The sequence below is a fragment of the Rhamphochromis sp. 'chilingali' genome (genome assembly GCF_963969265.1).
Source record: "Rhamphochromis sp. 'chilingali' genome assembly, chromosome: 11".
In the NCBI taxonomy this organism is placed as follows: domain Eukaryota; kingdom Metazoa; phylum Chordata; class Actinopteri; order Cichliformes; family Cichlidae; genus Rhamphochromis; species Rhamphochromis sp. 'chilingali'.
In genome coordinates this window covers 29,841,758-29,858,716 of record NC_137938.1, presented here as the reverse complement: position 1 = coordinate 29,858,716, position 16,959 = coordinate 29,841,758, and the positions used below count along the sequence as shown (strand labels likewise).

The 16,959-nt window shown below is 37.3% G+C and overlaps 1 protein-coding gene across 1 annotated transcript; it reads left to right on the top strand.

The window, feature by feature from the left end:
• Window positions 1–1,098: 1,098 nt before the first annotated feature.
• On the top strand, window positions 1,099–14,969 carry LOC308405246 (sialic acid-binding Ig-like lectin 5). The gene is made up of 12 exons (XM_080895746.1): window positions 1,099–1,224; window positions 5,982–6,083; window positions 6,752–6,861; window positions 7,101–7,511; window positions 7,790–7,969; window positions 8,069–8,110; window positions 8,246–8,503; window positions 9,522–9,779; window positions 12,302–12,586; window positions 12,745–12,850; window positions 12,946–13,003; window positions 14,177–14,969. The coding sequence occupies exons 3-12, from the start codon at window positions 6,801–6,803 to the stop codon at window positions 14,513–14,515; spliced, it is 1,998 nt and encodes a 665-aa protein (XP_080751872.1). The 5' UTR covers window positions 1,099–1,224; window positions 5,982–6,083; window positions 6,752–6,800; the 3' UTR covers window positions 14,516–14,969.
• Window positions 14,970–16,959: the final 1,990 nt, after the last annotated feature.

The window sequence follows — 16,959 nt, the reverse complement described above, 5'->3', positions numbered from 1 at the left end:
GTTTCACCTCTCATCCGAGAAGCTTCTTCAGTTCTAAGGTCAAATGGTGGAGAGTCCCAGATATAAACCTAGTGGGAGTGACCCCCACAGAGGGACAAAAGGACCTCCTGATGATCCTCTAATCACCTGGGCCAAGGTGTGAAATTGGGTGTGGGACCCAATCAGCCAGAGTTTCGGGTGTGTTCATTGTGAAACCTGGCCCCACCTTGTCATGCGAATTCCTGAGGTCAGATGGCCCAGGATGTGAGTGGGCGTTAAGGCGTCTGGGAAGGGATCTCAAAACTGGATTATAGAGTATCACTTGACACAAACGTAACTGATTCAAGTACGGCAGCCAAGGGTTTTTGAACAATTTTTATTTTAATAGCACAAAAAGCACAAACCTCAAAACTGCAAACTACAAACCTCTGCCAAGGCAGCTCACTTGCTGGAGAGTATTCACTTTTAAGGGAATAGTGGTGTAATTTGTATATAAACATATGTATGAATATGTAATGCATAATATGAATTGATTTACAAGTAACTGGACATGAAATACTGCAGTATGTTTCTAACTCAACAGGCAGCTCATTTTCTTCCTCTTTGTAAAACATTCTTTAAATGTAGAGTACAACTGGGGCCAACTTTAAATAACAACAAATGTGAAATGTAAAAGTGAGATCAGAGGGGAAAATTGATAGGATATTTAGATGCAAACTACAGTCATATTTAGAATTCCCATATAACAGTGTATCATTTCCTAAATGGTCCCAATGCAAACAAAGGCAGTAGACTTTTTAGCATAGTTTTAAAGATAAAATGTGTTTTATGAAAGTCTGACATAATGAAACTTTCACCTTAATGAAGAAAGGGTCCAAACTAACACGATATTTAGAATTTCCATTTATCAATCTTTATATATGCCTATGTGTTGTCAATACAAATAATTGCAACAAAAATCTGGACATATATACCATTGTTATCGCTTTAACCCAGACCTTCCCAAAGTGTGGGGCCCGCCCCCTGGGGGGGGGGGCGCAGAGCCATTGCAGGGGGGGCGTGGCATGAAAAGGCAAAAAACAAAAAACAACGCTTGGACACTGCTAGCATGGGGGCCTACACAAACGCAAAGCAGGAGATGAAGCATAGCTGAATATGTTTCCAAACCAACTTCATTCTAAGCCAAAGACTAGAAAATGTGGTGAAGCATAACTTCCCTTTGGTTTCACCTGCACAAGTGCCGAGGTAGGTCTCCCCTGCAAAATTGGTTTTCCCTTCGTGGGGAGCACCGCTGAGCTCTCCACATCACGGACAAACAACATCCCACATTCTTGATTTTTAGTTCACAAACACTTCTTGTAATGACTAACTACTCCTGACATTTTGGAGATGTTAGCTCTTTATACAGTAAAGTTACAGCGGGATACAAATAACATCAGGCTGATCCTGCCACGATTTGTTCCCCCTGCCTAAATCCCGGACAAACAGTATTCTACAGCTGTTTATCTTTTTGAACCCATTTTGCACAGAGAGGCATTTTTTTTTAAATGTATTGACAGCAATGTTGAATATTATTACACAGGAAAAAAACAACTACATGTAAAATAATCACGTGTTTATACGTGTTTATATGTAAGCGTGTAAAACCTGAAGATAGAGACAAAATACTGTTAATCTGACTATGTGCCATTCTGCAATTCCTTTCATGTAAACAATAACGTGGCGCACAGCTGACGTGAAAAAAGGCACATACCTTTGACGTTGCGTGACAAACTCTGTATTCCTCGTCCACACGCAAACGCAAAAAATGAGTTTTAAAAATCTTCGTTTTCGGTGATTCCAAACGGCGTTTACGTGTGGACGACACAGCTGCGTTTTCAAAAATATCTGTGTAGGTGCGGACGTAGCGTAAAAGAGTTAATAGTTTATTTTCTTACTACCTGTAATTTATTGCAGATTACTTGTATTTGCTTAATTGTTTACTAAATGTTTGAGGTGTGAAATAAACCGCAATTGAGCAAAATATGGGTGTGTGTGGTTGGAGGACGTGTTAGTGCGTGCGTGTGTGCGCGCGCGAGGGGGGCGCGCGAATATTTTTCTGTAAAACAAAGGGGGTCCAGCGAAAAACGTTTGGGAACCACTGCTTTAACCTTTAGATCAATCTACAGAGCTTGAAGGAGAGGTCAGAGGTCAAACATAGCATGATGTTTTCAATTTTATACGGTCATTTCTATATGTTGACAATACACACCACACCTGTAAGAATAATAGTCTCTAACCTATGAGCCTTTTGGTCCATGTTCAACCATTTTCAATAAAATTGACCTTCAAGAACTTGGTGGATGTACATTTTAATGGCTTATTATTAGCATGACTTCACTCTACACCCCTACAAAGTTTTATCAGAAAGCATTCAAAACTTTTCCAGCTTTTATATTTACAGACAGCATGACATGTAGACACTACAAAAAAGCCCAACCTCCTTGCTGAAAGAAAATATATGCTGAAGTAAAAACTGCTTTTAATCTAATTTTGGGCTTTCTGCCTTTGTTGACAGCCTAGCAGTAAAGAGTAAACAGGGGAGGACACAAAGCAAGGACAAACAGGACTGCTTGAACCCGGGACATTGCATTCCAGCCATAACACATATGAGTGTCTGCTAAACCAGTGAGCTAAACCACAAAGACCTGAACTGCTCCAGGTCTGTGTTCTGGATCTGTTTCTGAAATAGCCCGTATCCTACAAAAAATAGGAAGCATTACTGTTTTGAAGTCAGAGAATCAGACTGCTGTAACACAGACACACAGCTCACCTTTGACCTTTAACCTTTCAACTGAAAATCCACATCACCAACATTAGTTGTAAAATTCACAGATTCATGTGTGAAACAACTGTAGAGGAATCTTTGATTCTGAATTTTGAACATTTTACTATTTTATATTTTTTTTCTGTCTCAGTAAAAAAACAAAAACAAACGATAAATTAGGGAAGCTCTGCAAGCGCGATTGTTGAGTTTATGGGGTTTTTCCTAGATGTGAAGGACATAATCGTGTATCACTCGTCATAATTAATGTTACACCACACCATGTTTTTGGTGTGGATGGTTGAGTATTTGTATAAAAATGTGCAATGAACACAATAAATCATATTCCAAGTTATACACACAGACCTGGCTTGAGGTAAAATTACAGAGACCTGCTGGTTCCACATTTCTTTGTTATTAGGGCAATTTATGCTGAAACAGGCGTTAGAGTGGCTTATGTGTCATCTGTTGAATCCAGCAGAGGGCAGTGTCTGACTTTCTAATGATAAAACTATGACGGTTCAGCTAGTATCTCTTCTCAGGTTAGACTGTATTATTTAGTATCATCTACAGTTTTTGGCTTATAATTACAATTGTGGTGTTTATGATAATATTAATGCTGAGATATGTCGAGATATGCATTCTCTGGACCTACAGAGATATTTGAATATTCTACTTACATCTGTATGTATACAGCATATATGACGAATGTGCAGGAGGGAAAGTGTTCAGGACAACACTGACATCAACCTTTGTGTGTAATTAGACAGCATCACAGTGTAACAACATTCAAACCACTCCAGGAGTAGTGGGGAGCAGCATAATCCACCATAACACTCAGTTTGAAAATATATGTGTTTCTGAAATAAAAGCCACCTTACCTATGAGTATCCAGGATGGTCAGAGGCCCAAAATAGCTTAACTGTGTGGTGGAGCTCTACACTGAGGCCCTCTGTTCCTGTTCAATTTACACTAATCTTTATTATAAATTCTGTCTGCTACAGTATACATCACTATGCTGCTTTAATCGATTTTAGGTAATAAGTCAAAACATTTTCATCATAAAACAACTTGACCAAACACAGTGGCTGTAATGGAGAAAACCACTCAGTTACAACTACAGCACATTTTTGCTTTCTGTCATGTTAGCAGTTTCAGCAGTGAACATGTGAGCTAATTTTAACTGACCGAGAGAGAAACTCTGCAGTCTTTCAGAGTCGTATTTTAGTACATTTAAGTGAGAATGGGAAGTTGTCAGATGCTGTGTGTACAGTGATGCCACATATGTATATATGTGTATAAATATTTATAGACATCATCACAAAAGACAAACGTCCATGTACTGGAATAGAGACATATGTTTCTTAATTTGCAACAATTTATGCACTTCTGTAACAGAAGTTGTATCTTTTCGTACATGGATGCATGAATATAAGATTACATGTAAAATGTATGTACTCAACTGTCAATACAGACTTTGTAATAATAAAATTAATACTTAAGTACACTTTACATGCAACATCTGTATTGCATCTAACATGAAATGTCATTGTTCATACTTTACCAAGCTGATATATGTTTAATAATGCAGTCAGTGCAGTACGAGCAGTCTTTATTTTTCATAAACTGCTGAGTTAATGAGAATCGCTACGTGACATCGATAATGGAATCAGAGTCTGACTGCTACAGCATCATCATCAATGATCTCACCAAGTCAGGCATTTGGCAGAATTTCCTGATACTATTCCAACAAAGGACTAAAAATGACTACAAATATCTGCTTATCGATTAATGATGAAAATGCTTTCCAGATGGTCTCAGTGTAGACACTGTTCAGCACGGCTTGTGCGTCATATCCACAGGTTATCACACTTATCACCAACTTCAGAGCACTAGTTTTCTTACTTGATATTTTAACGATTTCTGGCTATGAACTGTATGTTTAATATTTCACAGACTGCAAGATTAAGACCTCCCATATCCAACAATTCAGTTTTCTTATTCCCAGTGTATTAGACTGTTCTGTCTATCAAACTTTATGGAAACTATTATAAAAAGAAGCTAGGACCTATTTAGTCACCCCAGACTTTGCTTAATTACTTGATGATTTAAACAGATATTATTTGATATTATTCTTTGAAACTAAGGCTACACGTTAACCCAAAACAGGCCCAGTATCTTTTTAAACTTGCCTCTATAATGAAAGCTGTAAGACGTGATGGGATTTTACATGCAAAGCTGGATTACAGATGATGTTTTTTCTGCCATTTCTGTTCTTTCTGGGACGTAAACAGTTGGATCTCGTCTCTTTAAATGATATCACTTGTTTCTATCAAGTATGACTCAGCAGGTTAAGGCCAATAATACTGCCTCAGCTATCAGTACTTGAGCTCCATTAGGCTCTTTCATCTTGTCTGTACTCAAGTTTTCACAGAATTATATATTTAGATGCTCAGACCACTCTGCGAAGTTGAGCTTACGCTTTAATGCAAGATTCAAATTCAGAAGAAAAGCAGTTTGTTGACCTGCATGACACCAAAAAGCTATTTTCAAATGCAAAAAAAAAAGACTGCGTTATTTTTAATCCACATAATGTTGGCAATCTGTGGATCCAGCTTTGTAGAGTCACCGTTAACAAACTGCTGAATGATTCATAGATTAAAATCTTGCATGTTCTCTGTTTTCATAAATACAGAGAACTCAACCGTGTCTTATTCAGTGTTAAAATAAGAGTCCACAGCAATGGAACAAACCTTGAAAAAAACAGAAGTGTTATCAGACAAACTGTTGAAATGCTGAGACGGCTTGTCTTTCGAGTTCTGTAAGCTCTTTAATGCATTTAATTTAAATGAAATTAAACTTAATGTAATCTTTGTCGAGTAAAGTATCAGTAATGTTGGAGTAATGTAAAAACAGCCTAAATGACAAGTCAGGTTTTCACTCTAATATTCTGGTCTTTAACTTGCTGTGTAAAGAGCACTATATAAATAAAACAGAGCGGAGTGTAAGAAACTTTATTTCGTACCACTACGGGGGTCTCATTTTCTTAGGATGGCAAGATTTTTGAGGAATAGAAATACCCACTGACTGACATTTTGTGATAAAAATATAAAACATACATTGTGTGATATAAGATAATAATTGTATCTGTTGTAGTGCTTATGGGGGTGGTGACAAACTTTCTGAAATGTTGTTGCAGGAAAAAGGAAGAAACAGAAAAGAGAGGAAGAGAAACTTCAGCTCCAAAAAGGCAGCAGATATCAGTGTGGAGAGAAGACTGACGAAGAACAAGACGAAACACGTAAACTGTTTAATATATTTCAAAATATCTTTTTAAAAATGTAAATCTGAATGTAAAGGTTTTCATATTTATAGCAGTGCTGGCAAAATTAAGAGATCTTATGCATTCATTAAATATGGTTGACAATATACATATATTTATGATATGAGGGGTATTTTTACTCTGTAGGGATCTTTTTTTTTTCATTAATTAACCTCCTAGGACCTGGTGTCCACATATGTGGACATCACATTTTGGGTTATTTAGACCAAAATACTAAATTTTGCTCTACAAGGGCCTGATATCCACTTACGATGACATTATACTGCTACTGTTCTATCAACATTTTAAACGAATAGCCTCATATGTGGCTTTTATTTTTCTTAAAAACAAAAATAAGGTTAAAAAAATCTAGTAATTCTTTGTTTTTACATTCATCGGGCAAATATATCCCAAATATCAAAGAGAAATTAAAAATGCATGCCGTGGAAGAGTTCAGGTCTTAGGAGGTTAATGTTTCAGAAATAGATATCACAAAGATTTTTACCATAAAGATCTTTATGGTCAATTACTACATAACTAAGCATGTGACATCATTTACTGAGTTGTGAGAAGAAGACTTTTCTTGTGTTTTAAATTTTGTTTTAATTCCTTTATACTTCTTTAATTTGCTTTATCATCTTGATTAGTTATTCTGTGGAAGGAGAGACTGAACGTGTTGCGCATCGAATATCCAGGATGTTTGTTCTCATCTGGTCAACTCTGTTTTTCTCTGTAAGAGGCAGCAGTGCTGACAAAGGTTTGCGTCTGCTAATTTGTAAACCTGTATTTCTGCCAATATGATTTTTGTATATATCTGTGTGTGAAACTATTTTCATGACATGAATCTAGATAAAAAGCATTTATTCACACTCACACATAATTTAACAGTGCCATTGCTATCTGTTGACTTGTATGTCATAAATAAATCTTTTGTTAACTGCACATATAATAAGATAAGAAATGTGAAACCTTTCATCTTTCCCTTTGCATTAACAGGTGCCTCAGTCTGGAGACGACAACACTGTAGAGGCAAAGGAAACTGTGTGACTCTGAGTGAGCGAGAACTAACAGCAGAGGCTGGACTCTGTGTTGTGATCCCGTGTTCTTTCACTACTGCTGCTAACTTTACACCCAAACATACAGTTTGGTACAAATGCGAAGCGTCTAAAAAATGTAGTGATGCTGACATAATATTTCACAGCAACAAGAACAATGAAAAAGTTCAGTCTGGGTTTAAAGGACGAGTCTCACGTTTGGAACCTGATGTGAGTCAGAAAAACTGCAGCATCATCATTAATGATCTGAAAGAGTCTGATTCTGGATTTTATCAGCTCAGAGTTAATGGTGAACTGAATGGACAACAAGGTGGATTCACATTCAGTCAAAAAGTAACTGTTTCTATTAAAGGTATGAAAAGTTATTCCAAGAACAATCATGTAGAAACACGATATTAAGTCATGTACAACAACATATTTTGTATTTTCTTTGGTCTTAATGAAGTATTCATTCATTTTAGGAAATTGTTAACCTCTAGCTGGTAGCTAGTAGGAACTGCAGCAGTTCCTGGTAAAACCTGTGTTTGCCATTAACCATTTTACCAAATATTTTATTATCTGAGCCCAAATCCAAGTAGTTAAACTTCAGACAGTTTATGTGATTTCATTAATGCCCAGTATTTCCATTAGGTATTGAACAGAAGCCTACAGTAATGATTCCCACACTGACAGAGGGACAGCAGGCCACACTGACCTGCACTGCTCCTGGTCTCTGCTCTGGATCTGTTCCTCAAATCACCTGGACATGGAGAGGAGCAGGAGGGACTGAATCTTACATTACAGGAAACAGCACTGTGTTTAAGACTGAGGGTCTGACTCCTTTCACACAAAGACATGTGTCAACTTTGACCTTTAACCCTTCAGCTGAACACCACAACACCAATGTCACCTGTAAAATCCGCTTCACAGGTGACGCGACTGCACAAAAGACTTCAGGTTTGAATGTAAACTGTGAGTACTTTTACAACCTTAAGTTGACTTTCCCCCCTAAAATCTATTTTATTTTACAGGATCATCTTTTCACTTGCAAGAATTTTGGAGTTATGGAAACTACATGACTGGGATTTATGTGTATTTGTTTCATAGATGTGAAGGAGGTTAACATCACTGGTGTTACAACTGTCAGGGACGGTGAGGCTCTGAATCTGACCTGCAATGTTCACAGTTTCCCTCCATCTCTGATTATTTGGTCTAAACTTGGTTACAATGAAACGCTTCACATTGACACTGGATCAGCCAATCTTGTTATCATCAATGTAACAGCAGGAGATGCTGGACAATACGTCTGCACAGCTAAATATATGAACAATACCCTGAAGGACAAAGTCAACGTCACAGTGATATGTGAGTACACAGCTTTATGCTTTTGGACGGAATATATTTCTAGCAGAAACACAAGCCTACATCTGGTTTTTGTAAGTATACAAAAATATATCCATTACAAAAAAGTGAGCTGAATAAAAAGCTTGATTAGCGTTAATATCTACAGGTAGGATTAAAATTAGGAATGAAAAATGAAGGTCGAATGTTGGCAAAAAAGCCGTTTAAACATAACATTCAGACATTTTCATAGATGCTGATCAGAAAGTGTTGGCTAAGCCTGCAACTGATCAGCTTGCCTGTTTTATGTTACTGGAAGTCGGCACAGCTGCCGTCCCCTCACCATCATCGTCACAGCTTTCATTTTTAATGTACTAAAGGAGTTATTAATGACTTTTCATACTGTTTTCTCTGCATCTAACATGTTGGGAAAGAGGAAGGTCATCTAGTACAGTGCTAAGCTTATTTACTTGCTGATTGTAGTGAAAGGTTAGTCAGTAGTAGCTTGCCTCACACAGTGGTCTCCCGGTTTACTGTGAAAGACCAGAGTTTTAGACCACAATACGTGTGTGAAAATCACCAGAATAAAGGCTTTTACATGCTGGATGTGCAAAATCTGGTTTCAATGGACTCAAATATTCTTAAAGCGGCCATGCACACCTACTGCATACTTATGTAGGATGAATTTGCACAACAACTTAGGATGAGGATAGCTGTGGAGTTTCAGTGTGACAATGGGTGGGTTGATTGCAGTGTTTTTAAACTTGTGCTAATGCTAATGCTGCTCCTTGTTGTTTATAATGTGACAAAAGATTATTCTGTACAGGTCGTCTGTATAGCAAAATATTTGAACATGACTCTTACATTATATCTGAATGTGTCTGTGTCTTGTAAGTACGTTAACCTTATTATCTGAGGTTTATATGCACAGTAAAGGTTACGTCTGTATTTCTTTTAAAACAAAGTTTGCTTATATTTAATCATTCTTTGAGTTATTTTCTAATTTCTTATCTTAAACAAAATATTGCCATTTCTTCAACAGATAAAAGGATACCTCAAATCATTGGAAACACAACTATCAAGGAGGGAGATGTCCTGAATCTGACCTGCAGTGTTGAAAGTTTCCCTCCATCTCTTATTATGTGGTCTAAATTAGGTTCCAAGGCAAACCATCATAACGACACTGGATCTGCTACACTAGTCATCCCAAATGCAACAGCAGAACATTCTGGACAGTACATCTGTACAGCAAAATACATGGACAGTGTCCTGAAGAAAGACACCAGTGTAACCGTGATATGTAAGTACACAACATCGTGCAACATCGCGCAGAAAAAGTATTCTTGGCACAGTTTCCTCCATCGGACAACCGTGCATTGTCAACATTGTGCATTGTGCAGTCAAATTTGTAGACATTTTTAGATTGTTGGCCTTGACTGCTAGCACTAAAAAGCAAACAAAAAAATACATATTGAATAAAATGCAGACAATGTAAAATATACAATAAAATGAACATTCCTGACAAACAAAAAATTACAAATGTGCATTCAAGAACCATTTGAATTTACTGATCACATTCTACAATAAACATTTTAAAAGCTGTTGGTATTTGTGGCACTTGACAGTAGGTATATAGTGTTACAAACAAAGATGGGCAGTAACACGTTAAAAGTAACACATTACTGTAAAGCTATTATTTTTTCAAGTAACGAGTAAAGTAAGGGATTAATATTCCAAAAAAAGCTGAATTGGTTTACTGTATCTCATGACAATGATGTGCGAGCGTGCAACGTCCATAGCAGCAACAGACGTGTGTAGATGAACAATGGATTATATGGAGGGTGGGAGAGAGTACGACCATGCAGCATTTAAAGCTCGGAAGTACTGAGATTACTTTGTTTAATTCCGTAAAAAGTGACAGAAACATTAGTGTCCACTGTACACTCAGCGTGGGAAAAAAACTTTCTACAGTGAAAAATTAAACCTCAAATCTGAGCAAGCACCTGCCCTGCCACAGTGTAACTTTGAATTGTGTTCATTGGTTGAGAGGAGGCGGTAGAAACCTTAGCAGGATAGTAGGAAAAATACGCAATCACACTGAAACTGGGAATTCCACAGCATATCCTTTAATGCACCTTTTCTTCATCAACCATACAAGGCCCGGTTGAACGGCTGTTGCCTACGAAACATGACACACAGTGTTCATACAACCTGTAACATTGCAAAAGTTCCTGAAGAGGTAAAATATATAAAGTCTGTCTCTTTCCATGCACTCGCGTGCAAACATATTGTTCATGTCACTACCCGATCTGTACCAGAAACCCGGTCAGTACCACACATGCGCAAATCTTACGTCACTTCCTCTCTTTGCCAACATTGCGACATTTAATATATTTGAATGACACGGTTAGCGCCCAGTTAGCTCCTAGCATTTCTCGACAGCTCTGCCTCTTTTTCGACTGCCCGGGATATTTAAACAATGGATACCTCCATATACAAACAAATTCATGCATTTCTCCTCAACGGAACAACAGCGCCATAAAATAAGAAGAATGGTGCCTAATTACAGACTTAATAATACAGACTTAGTTATGTGTCATGTGAAGATTCATCAGCCAGATTAAGTGTTTACTGACAAATGACAGTGATAGGGGACATCATCATCACTATTCCAACAATCCTCTCCACACAGACAAGCAGAAACACATTCGACTATCACTAAATCAAATGTAACACGCATACATGAACATGATTTGTAATGATGCAAGTTCAGTTTACAATAGGGCTCATTTGCTCGGTCAGCAAGTGACAGTATCCTCGTACATTGGGGCGTAAACTGCCATTAAACGAAACAGAAGAAGAAGAGAACATCTGCACATGCACGGTACGGATCGGGGAGCCCTGATCCGTAACTATCTTTTGATTTTTTGTTTTTGTCTACATTATATTGAAATGTTTCATTATTGCCGACATTTTCCCTTGTGGGACAATTAAAGGATTATTCTATTCTATTCTATTCTAACATTTTAAGAGATACGTATTATTGTTAACATCTTAACAGATACTCTGACCTGTAACTATTGTAAACTGCTTCGAGCGGAAATAGACACCTTTCGCACATGCGTGGTACTGATCGGGTTTCCGGTACGGATCGGGTAGTGACAGTTCACAGATAGGGCAGTGGCTCATACTAATGACATCATAAACCCCTGACTTAGGTTGCCTTAAAGAAACACCACACAATTGTGACTGTTACAACGGGAATGCAAAATTCACAGAGAAACCCCCGGATTATTTTGTGCTTCTTATTATTGTTCTAGCATCAACACACTACTTTTCTTACATGTTCATGTCTACACAGCTGTACAGGGTATCATTACACATTTCCATAGTATAATGTTTGTATGACAGTGTTCTTTGAATGAACCACTTAAATGTGGTTTTTAGATACAAGGAACCTTCACATCATTGGAAATACAACTGTGAAGGAGGGAGATGTTCTGAGTCTGACCTGCACGTTTGAACGTTTCCCCCCAGGTCTTATTGTGTGAAAAAAAACGTAGTTCCAACACAGACATTCATAGTGGAACCTACAGTGAATTGCACAGTGACACTGGATCTGCTACACTTGTTGTTTATAATTCTGTTTATAACATGTTTATAACATTCTGGACAGTATATCTGTACAGCAGAATATTTATACACGACTCTTACATCTTATCTCAATGTCACTGTGTCTTGTGAGTAGTTTAACCTTGAATCTGAAGTTTATATTTTGGGTTAACTTTCCCTTGTTTTATGATTATGATCATGTGTTTACAGGGTTTTCAAAGATACAGAAGGGCTCTGGATGTGTGCTTCAGTCAGAGGTTTTGACCTGTGTGTGTATCAGTGAAGGGTTTCCTTTACCTACTATCAATTGGCCGCTACTGAAGAACCACACTGAGTACTCTGTCATTACTACTGTGTCAAACCACACAGTCAACAGCATTATCAGTCTAACTGTAAAAAGCCATGGCAACAGCACTGTTGAATGTGTGAGTAACAATGGAAATGGAGAAGAAAGAGAAATCCTCCTTATCCATCAAAACTTGTCTGAAAAACATGGTATGTGCTTTTTCAAATTATCACCACTACCACTTTCTATATCAAATAATATCAATATATTTGTAATCAGACATTGATTAGTTAGTTTTTTCCATTTACTCTATGTAATATAAAGAAAATGTATTAAGCTTTTTTTATGTCGTTTCCTTTGGTTATAGAGCAATCATCTGGTGTCAGGCTGGCATACCTGAAAGTCACTATTGCCTTTTTGACTGGGGTACTTTTTTCAGCAGTCCTTTGCTGTTTGGCCAAACATTGCTACAGGTACAGCATTTACTTTTATAACTATTATTAGGATGGATGGATGGATGGATAGATAGGTAATTACTTTTTTACTATAAAATTACTCTTTTCTCCAGAAACAAACAAAAGACTTCCAGAAGTTTGGAGATGAGGACACATCAAGATGATAAACTGGTATTTATGTTCATTTGGCTTTTTTTTTTTAATATACTTGCTTTTTAGTTAGTTAATATGTATGCTCTCATTTGTCATCAGTCAAGATTTTATTTTGTAAAGACACTTCCTGTTATGTTGCTGAGAATAATCGAGAGTTTATTAAAACTCTCCTTCATGCAGAAACATTCATGCAGTTTCTGCTGGAAGACCTGTCTGCTAATGTAGACACTAAAATTCAACAGGAATAGATGAACAAAGTTTTAACAAAACAAATATTCTTTGTACACTAAAATATCACCCAGTCCCGCGATGCAACTGTCCCACAACCCAGGACTAATGTTCCTTATGTGCTTACAACCAGGAGAGAAATTGCCCTTCCACAGTGGGGACCACGTCCCAGGTGGATGAGGAGATCCCTCCTATCCTCATCTTGCCCCTCCACTAAGCTAGTCACACCACAGCTCAGCTCGCACTCTGCACTTGAGTCTGTCACTCGATTCCACTGCGGCTTCCCTCGTGGCATTGCTTTTAAAAACAGACAAATCAGAATGAAATCATGCAAATAAAAACCACACACAAATAAACAATAAAAATCAATTATAAAAGACAAATACAAATTTCCACTGTGTGACACTAACACCTGTTAATATTTTTTTTTTTCACATCCTGATCCAAGGTTCTACAATGTTACAGTATATGAATTGGGTCAGATTCATGCCACAATTATTTGGTTCCATTTATAAGATCAGCCTTCATTTTTTGTTGCGTTTAATTCAGTTCAGAGAGGGAGGTTTTGGATAATCTCGCTAAAAGACAAAATCTACTGAAAACAGTTAATTAACTGGCACAAAACGATCTGCTCTTTGGAGGGACTGTTCTGGAGTCTGAGAAGGAATAACTCTGCTAAAGAATCATTCCCTTTTAAACACACCGCAGGCATATATAGACATTAAAGCTCTGTTTAATCAACAATACCAAAAAGACACAAAAAGAACAAAACAAGCAAACATAAAATGCAAAGTACATTGTGAAAGATTACAACCAGTAACTGTCAGTAACTAAAGGTTCAATTCTTACACCAAACTGATAAAGAAAAAAAAAGTAAAAGAAGAATTTTGTTCTGTATGCATAGCAAAATGTAAAAATACCAGACAGACGCAAGTGACTGACTCTTTACTTTGTACCTAACAGGTCTATGATGGTCAAGAATTACAGGACAATCTGACTCTTAACTCAAACAGCGGGCCAAAAGAAGTGGAGTATGCTGACATTAATTTTTCCTTGTTGAAAAGAAATGGTGCCAGAGAGGCAGCAAGGAGGCAAGAGAGCACAAAGACAGTATATGCTGAAATTAAGAAAGCAGTCGAGGAACGGGAAGATGATGCTGAAGAGGAAGGTGAAATGCTGGAGGCCAAAGAGGACGAGATGGTAGTGGAGATGGAGATGAAATACCGTGAACCAGAAAAGGAGTTAAAAATGGGAAAGGAGAGAGTGTACGCCACTGTGAATGATGTTACTGATGAAATTTGAGGAATGTTTTATTGTGGAGTTGATTGAGATAAAGAATCTCTCATCACACGTTATGAACATCACGCCTTTACATACAACAGCAGGAACTATGCAAACATTAATTTACCGAAGTATGTGTGTGTATAAAATAACATTTCTACACCTAAGAACCATATGGTTCTGGTATATAAAGTGCACAAATAAAGTTAGAGTGTTAAGCTTGCTATTAACAGTAGAGATACTGCACAACAAAATAGGAACAAAAAAAGCTTAAATATGCAGAAGTGTTCGCAGACAAGCTCTATGCAGATGAAATGACGTCATGCCAAAAGAGGGAAAGTTTTTTTTCTTTTCTTCTTTAAGCTCATTAATGCATTTGATCTTTCTAAGGAACTTCCTTCTTTATTTACCGTATATTACTGTTTACTAATATATGCACATTTGAACCAGCAGGAAAGCAATGAATTAATGGCAATACAATGAGCCAGTAAGTGCTGAATGCTGTTGAAGTGATGTGAAGACAAATGGTGTGTATATGTTATATTTTCTGTCTGATATTGTAGGCTCTTCATTTGACAATGGAAAGACCGTTGAAGTGATTGAAATACAATAAAATTGAAATTAATGTATAAATTGTAATGAATTCATTTTACTGAAATTTCTGTTTCTTAAGATAATAAGAGTTTTCAGGACTAGGTCTGCACTATAATGTTCCTCAATGGCTTTTTAGATCCTGCTTTCTATTGAGCTTAGCTATTTAGTTTAGGTAGCAGCTCCTTTTGCTGAGGTTGTCTCTCTGAGTTGCCATTCATAAAAGATAACAGTTCTTGGATTAGCTTGATTGCTTTTTCTGCCTCTTCTAGTTTCTCTTCTGCCATTTTAATGAGCATCCACTTACTCTTATTGGCAACAGCTTCTTCTGCCAGGTACTTACAGACCTCCACCATTCTGTCCTAGTTTATCTGGCTCAATATAGAGAAATATAGAGGAATCTCCAGATCCACCTCACTTATTTTGTTTTTTCTCTAGAGAAAAAAGTCAGCTCTCCACACAGCAGAGCATCACCAGTGAATCATCCTGTACAGTGCAGTTGACTCTCACTTTATATGGCGCAAAATCCCAATAGTCACCTCAAGGTGTTTTATGTTGTAAAGTAAAGATCTTATAATAGAGAGGAAATCCCAACAATCAGATGACCCCCTGTAAGCATGGACTTAGTGACAAGCACTGTATTCCCACACTAACAGTGGGACAGCAGGACACAATGCAGGACAGCATACTGACCTGCATTGCTCCAGGTCTGTGTTCGGGATCTGTTTCTGGAGTCACATGGACATAAATCTTATGGGACACATCTCTGTTTTCACATCAGAGAATCTGACTGGTGTAACTTAGATAAACAACTCAGCTTTGACCTTTAACCTTTAAGCTGAAAACCATATCACCAGCGTTACCTGTACAATCAGCTTCACAGATGAAACATCTGGAGAGATATCTTCAAATTTCAATTTTTGAAAATCTTACTGATCTCATTTTTCTGTCCCTCTCTCTCTCTCTCTCTCTCTCTCTCTCTCTCTCACACACACACACACACACACACACACACACACACACACACACACACACACACACACACACACACACACACACACAGTGATATATATCCTTACCGTTCTTAGGTTAAAATCTTGCACCTCATTTGCAAACACTTGGTTTGCACAACACAGAGAGAACAGCTGTGCTTTACACAAAGTTAAAATAACATTTCTCAACAATTGCTAATAAGAGTACAGATATTGCACAATATAAATAGAAACAAAACAGCTTAAATATGCAGAAGTATTTGTAGAGAGGCTGTATGCTGACGTGGGGAAATTCTGAGGGAAAGAGAAAATTTTGTTTTAATTTTAGAAAGGTGCATTGGTTTAGTGCCCCTCGCTCATGTATATGTTGCGTACTTCATTTCTATTGTGTTCACAGTGAACTGTCATATTATTTGTACTTTATCAACCTATTATATGTCTAACAATGCAAAAAATGCAGTCTGAGTAGTCTTACTTGATCAACAATCTTTTTACAAACTCAACATCATTTGTCCTTTTTTAGTTCTTTCCTTTTTCTAGTTTTAGGTGTGAAGATGAGTGATCCATTCTGTGCAAAGAACACATACAATATCACTCTAAATAAAAGACATATAACAACTGAGTCTGGAGTATGTGGTTTTTTTTACCATGTTATTTTACTACAGAAGCTAGTTTAATATCAAAAGTAAAAAATTGACCTTTAACCCACTGCTAGAGTCTGACCTGAAAATGAGGAATGGTATCATCATCCTCAATGACCTCATCAACTCAGACTGGATCATATCAAATCAGAGTTTCTGTTACCAAGAAGAGGAACTAATAACTAAAGGACTTATGACAGCTGTTAACCTGTTAAAGCCTGGACCATGAAATAAATGGCAG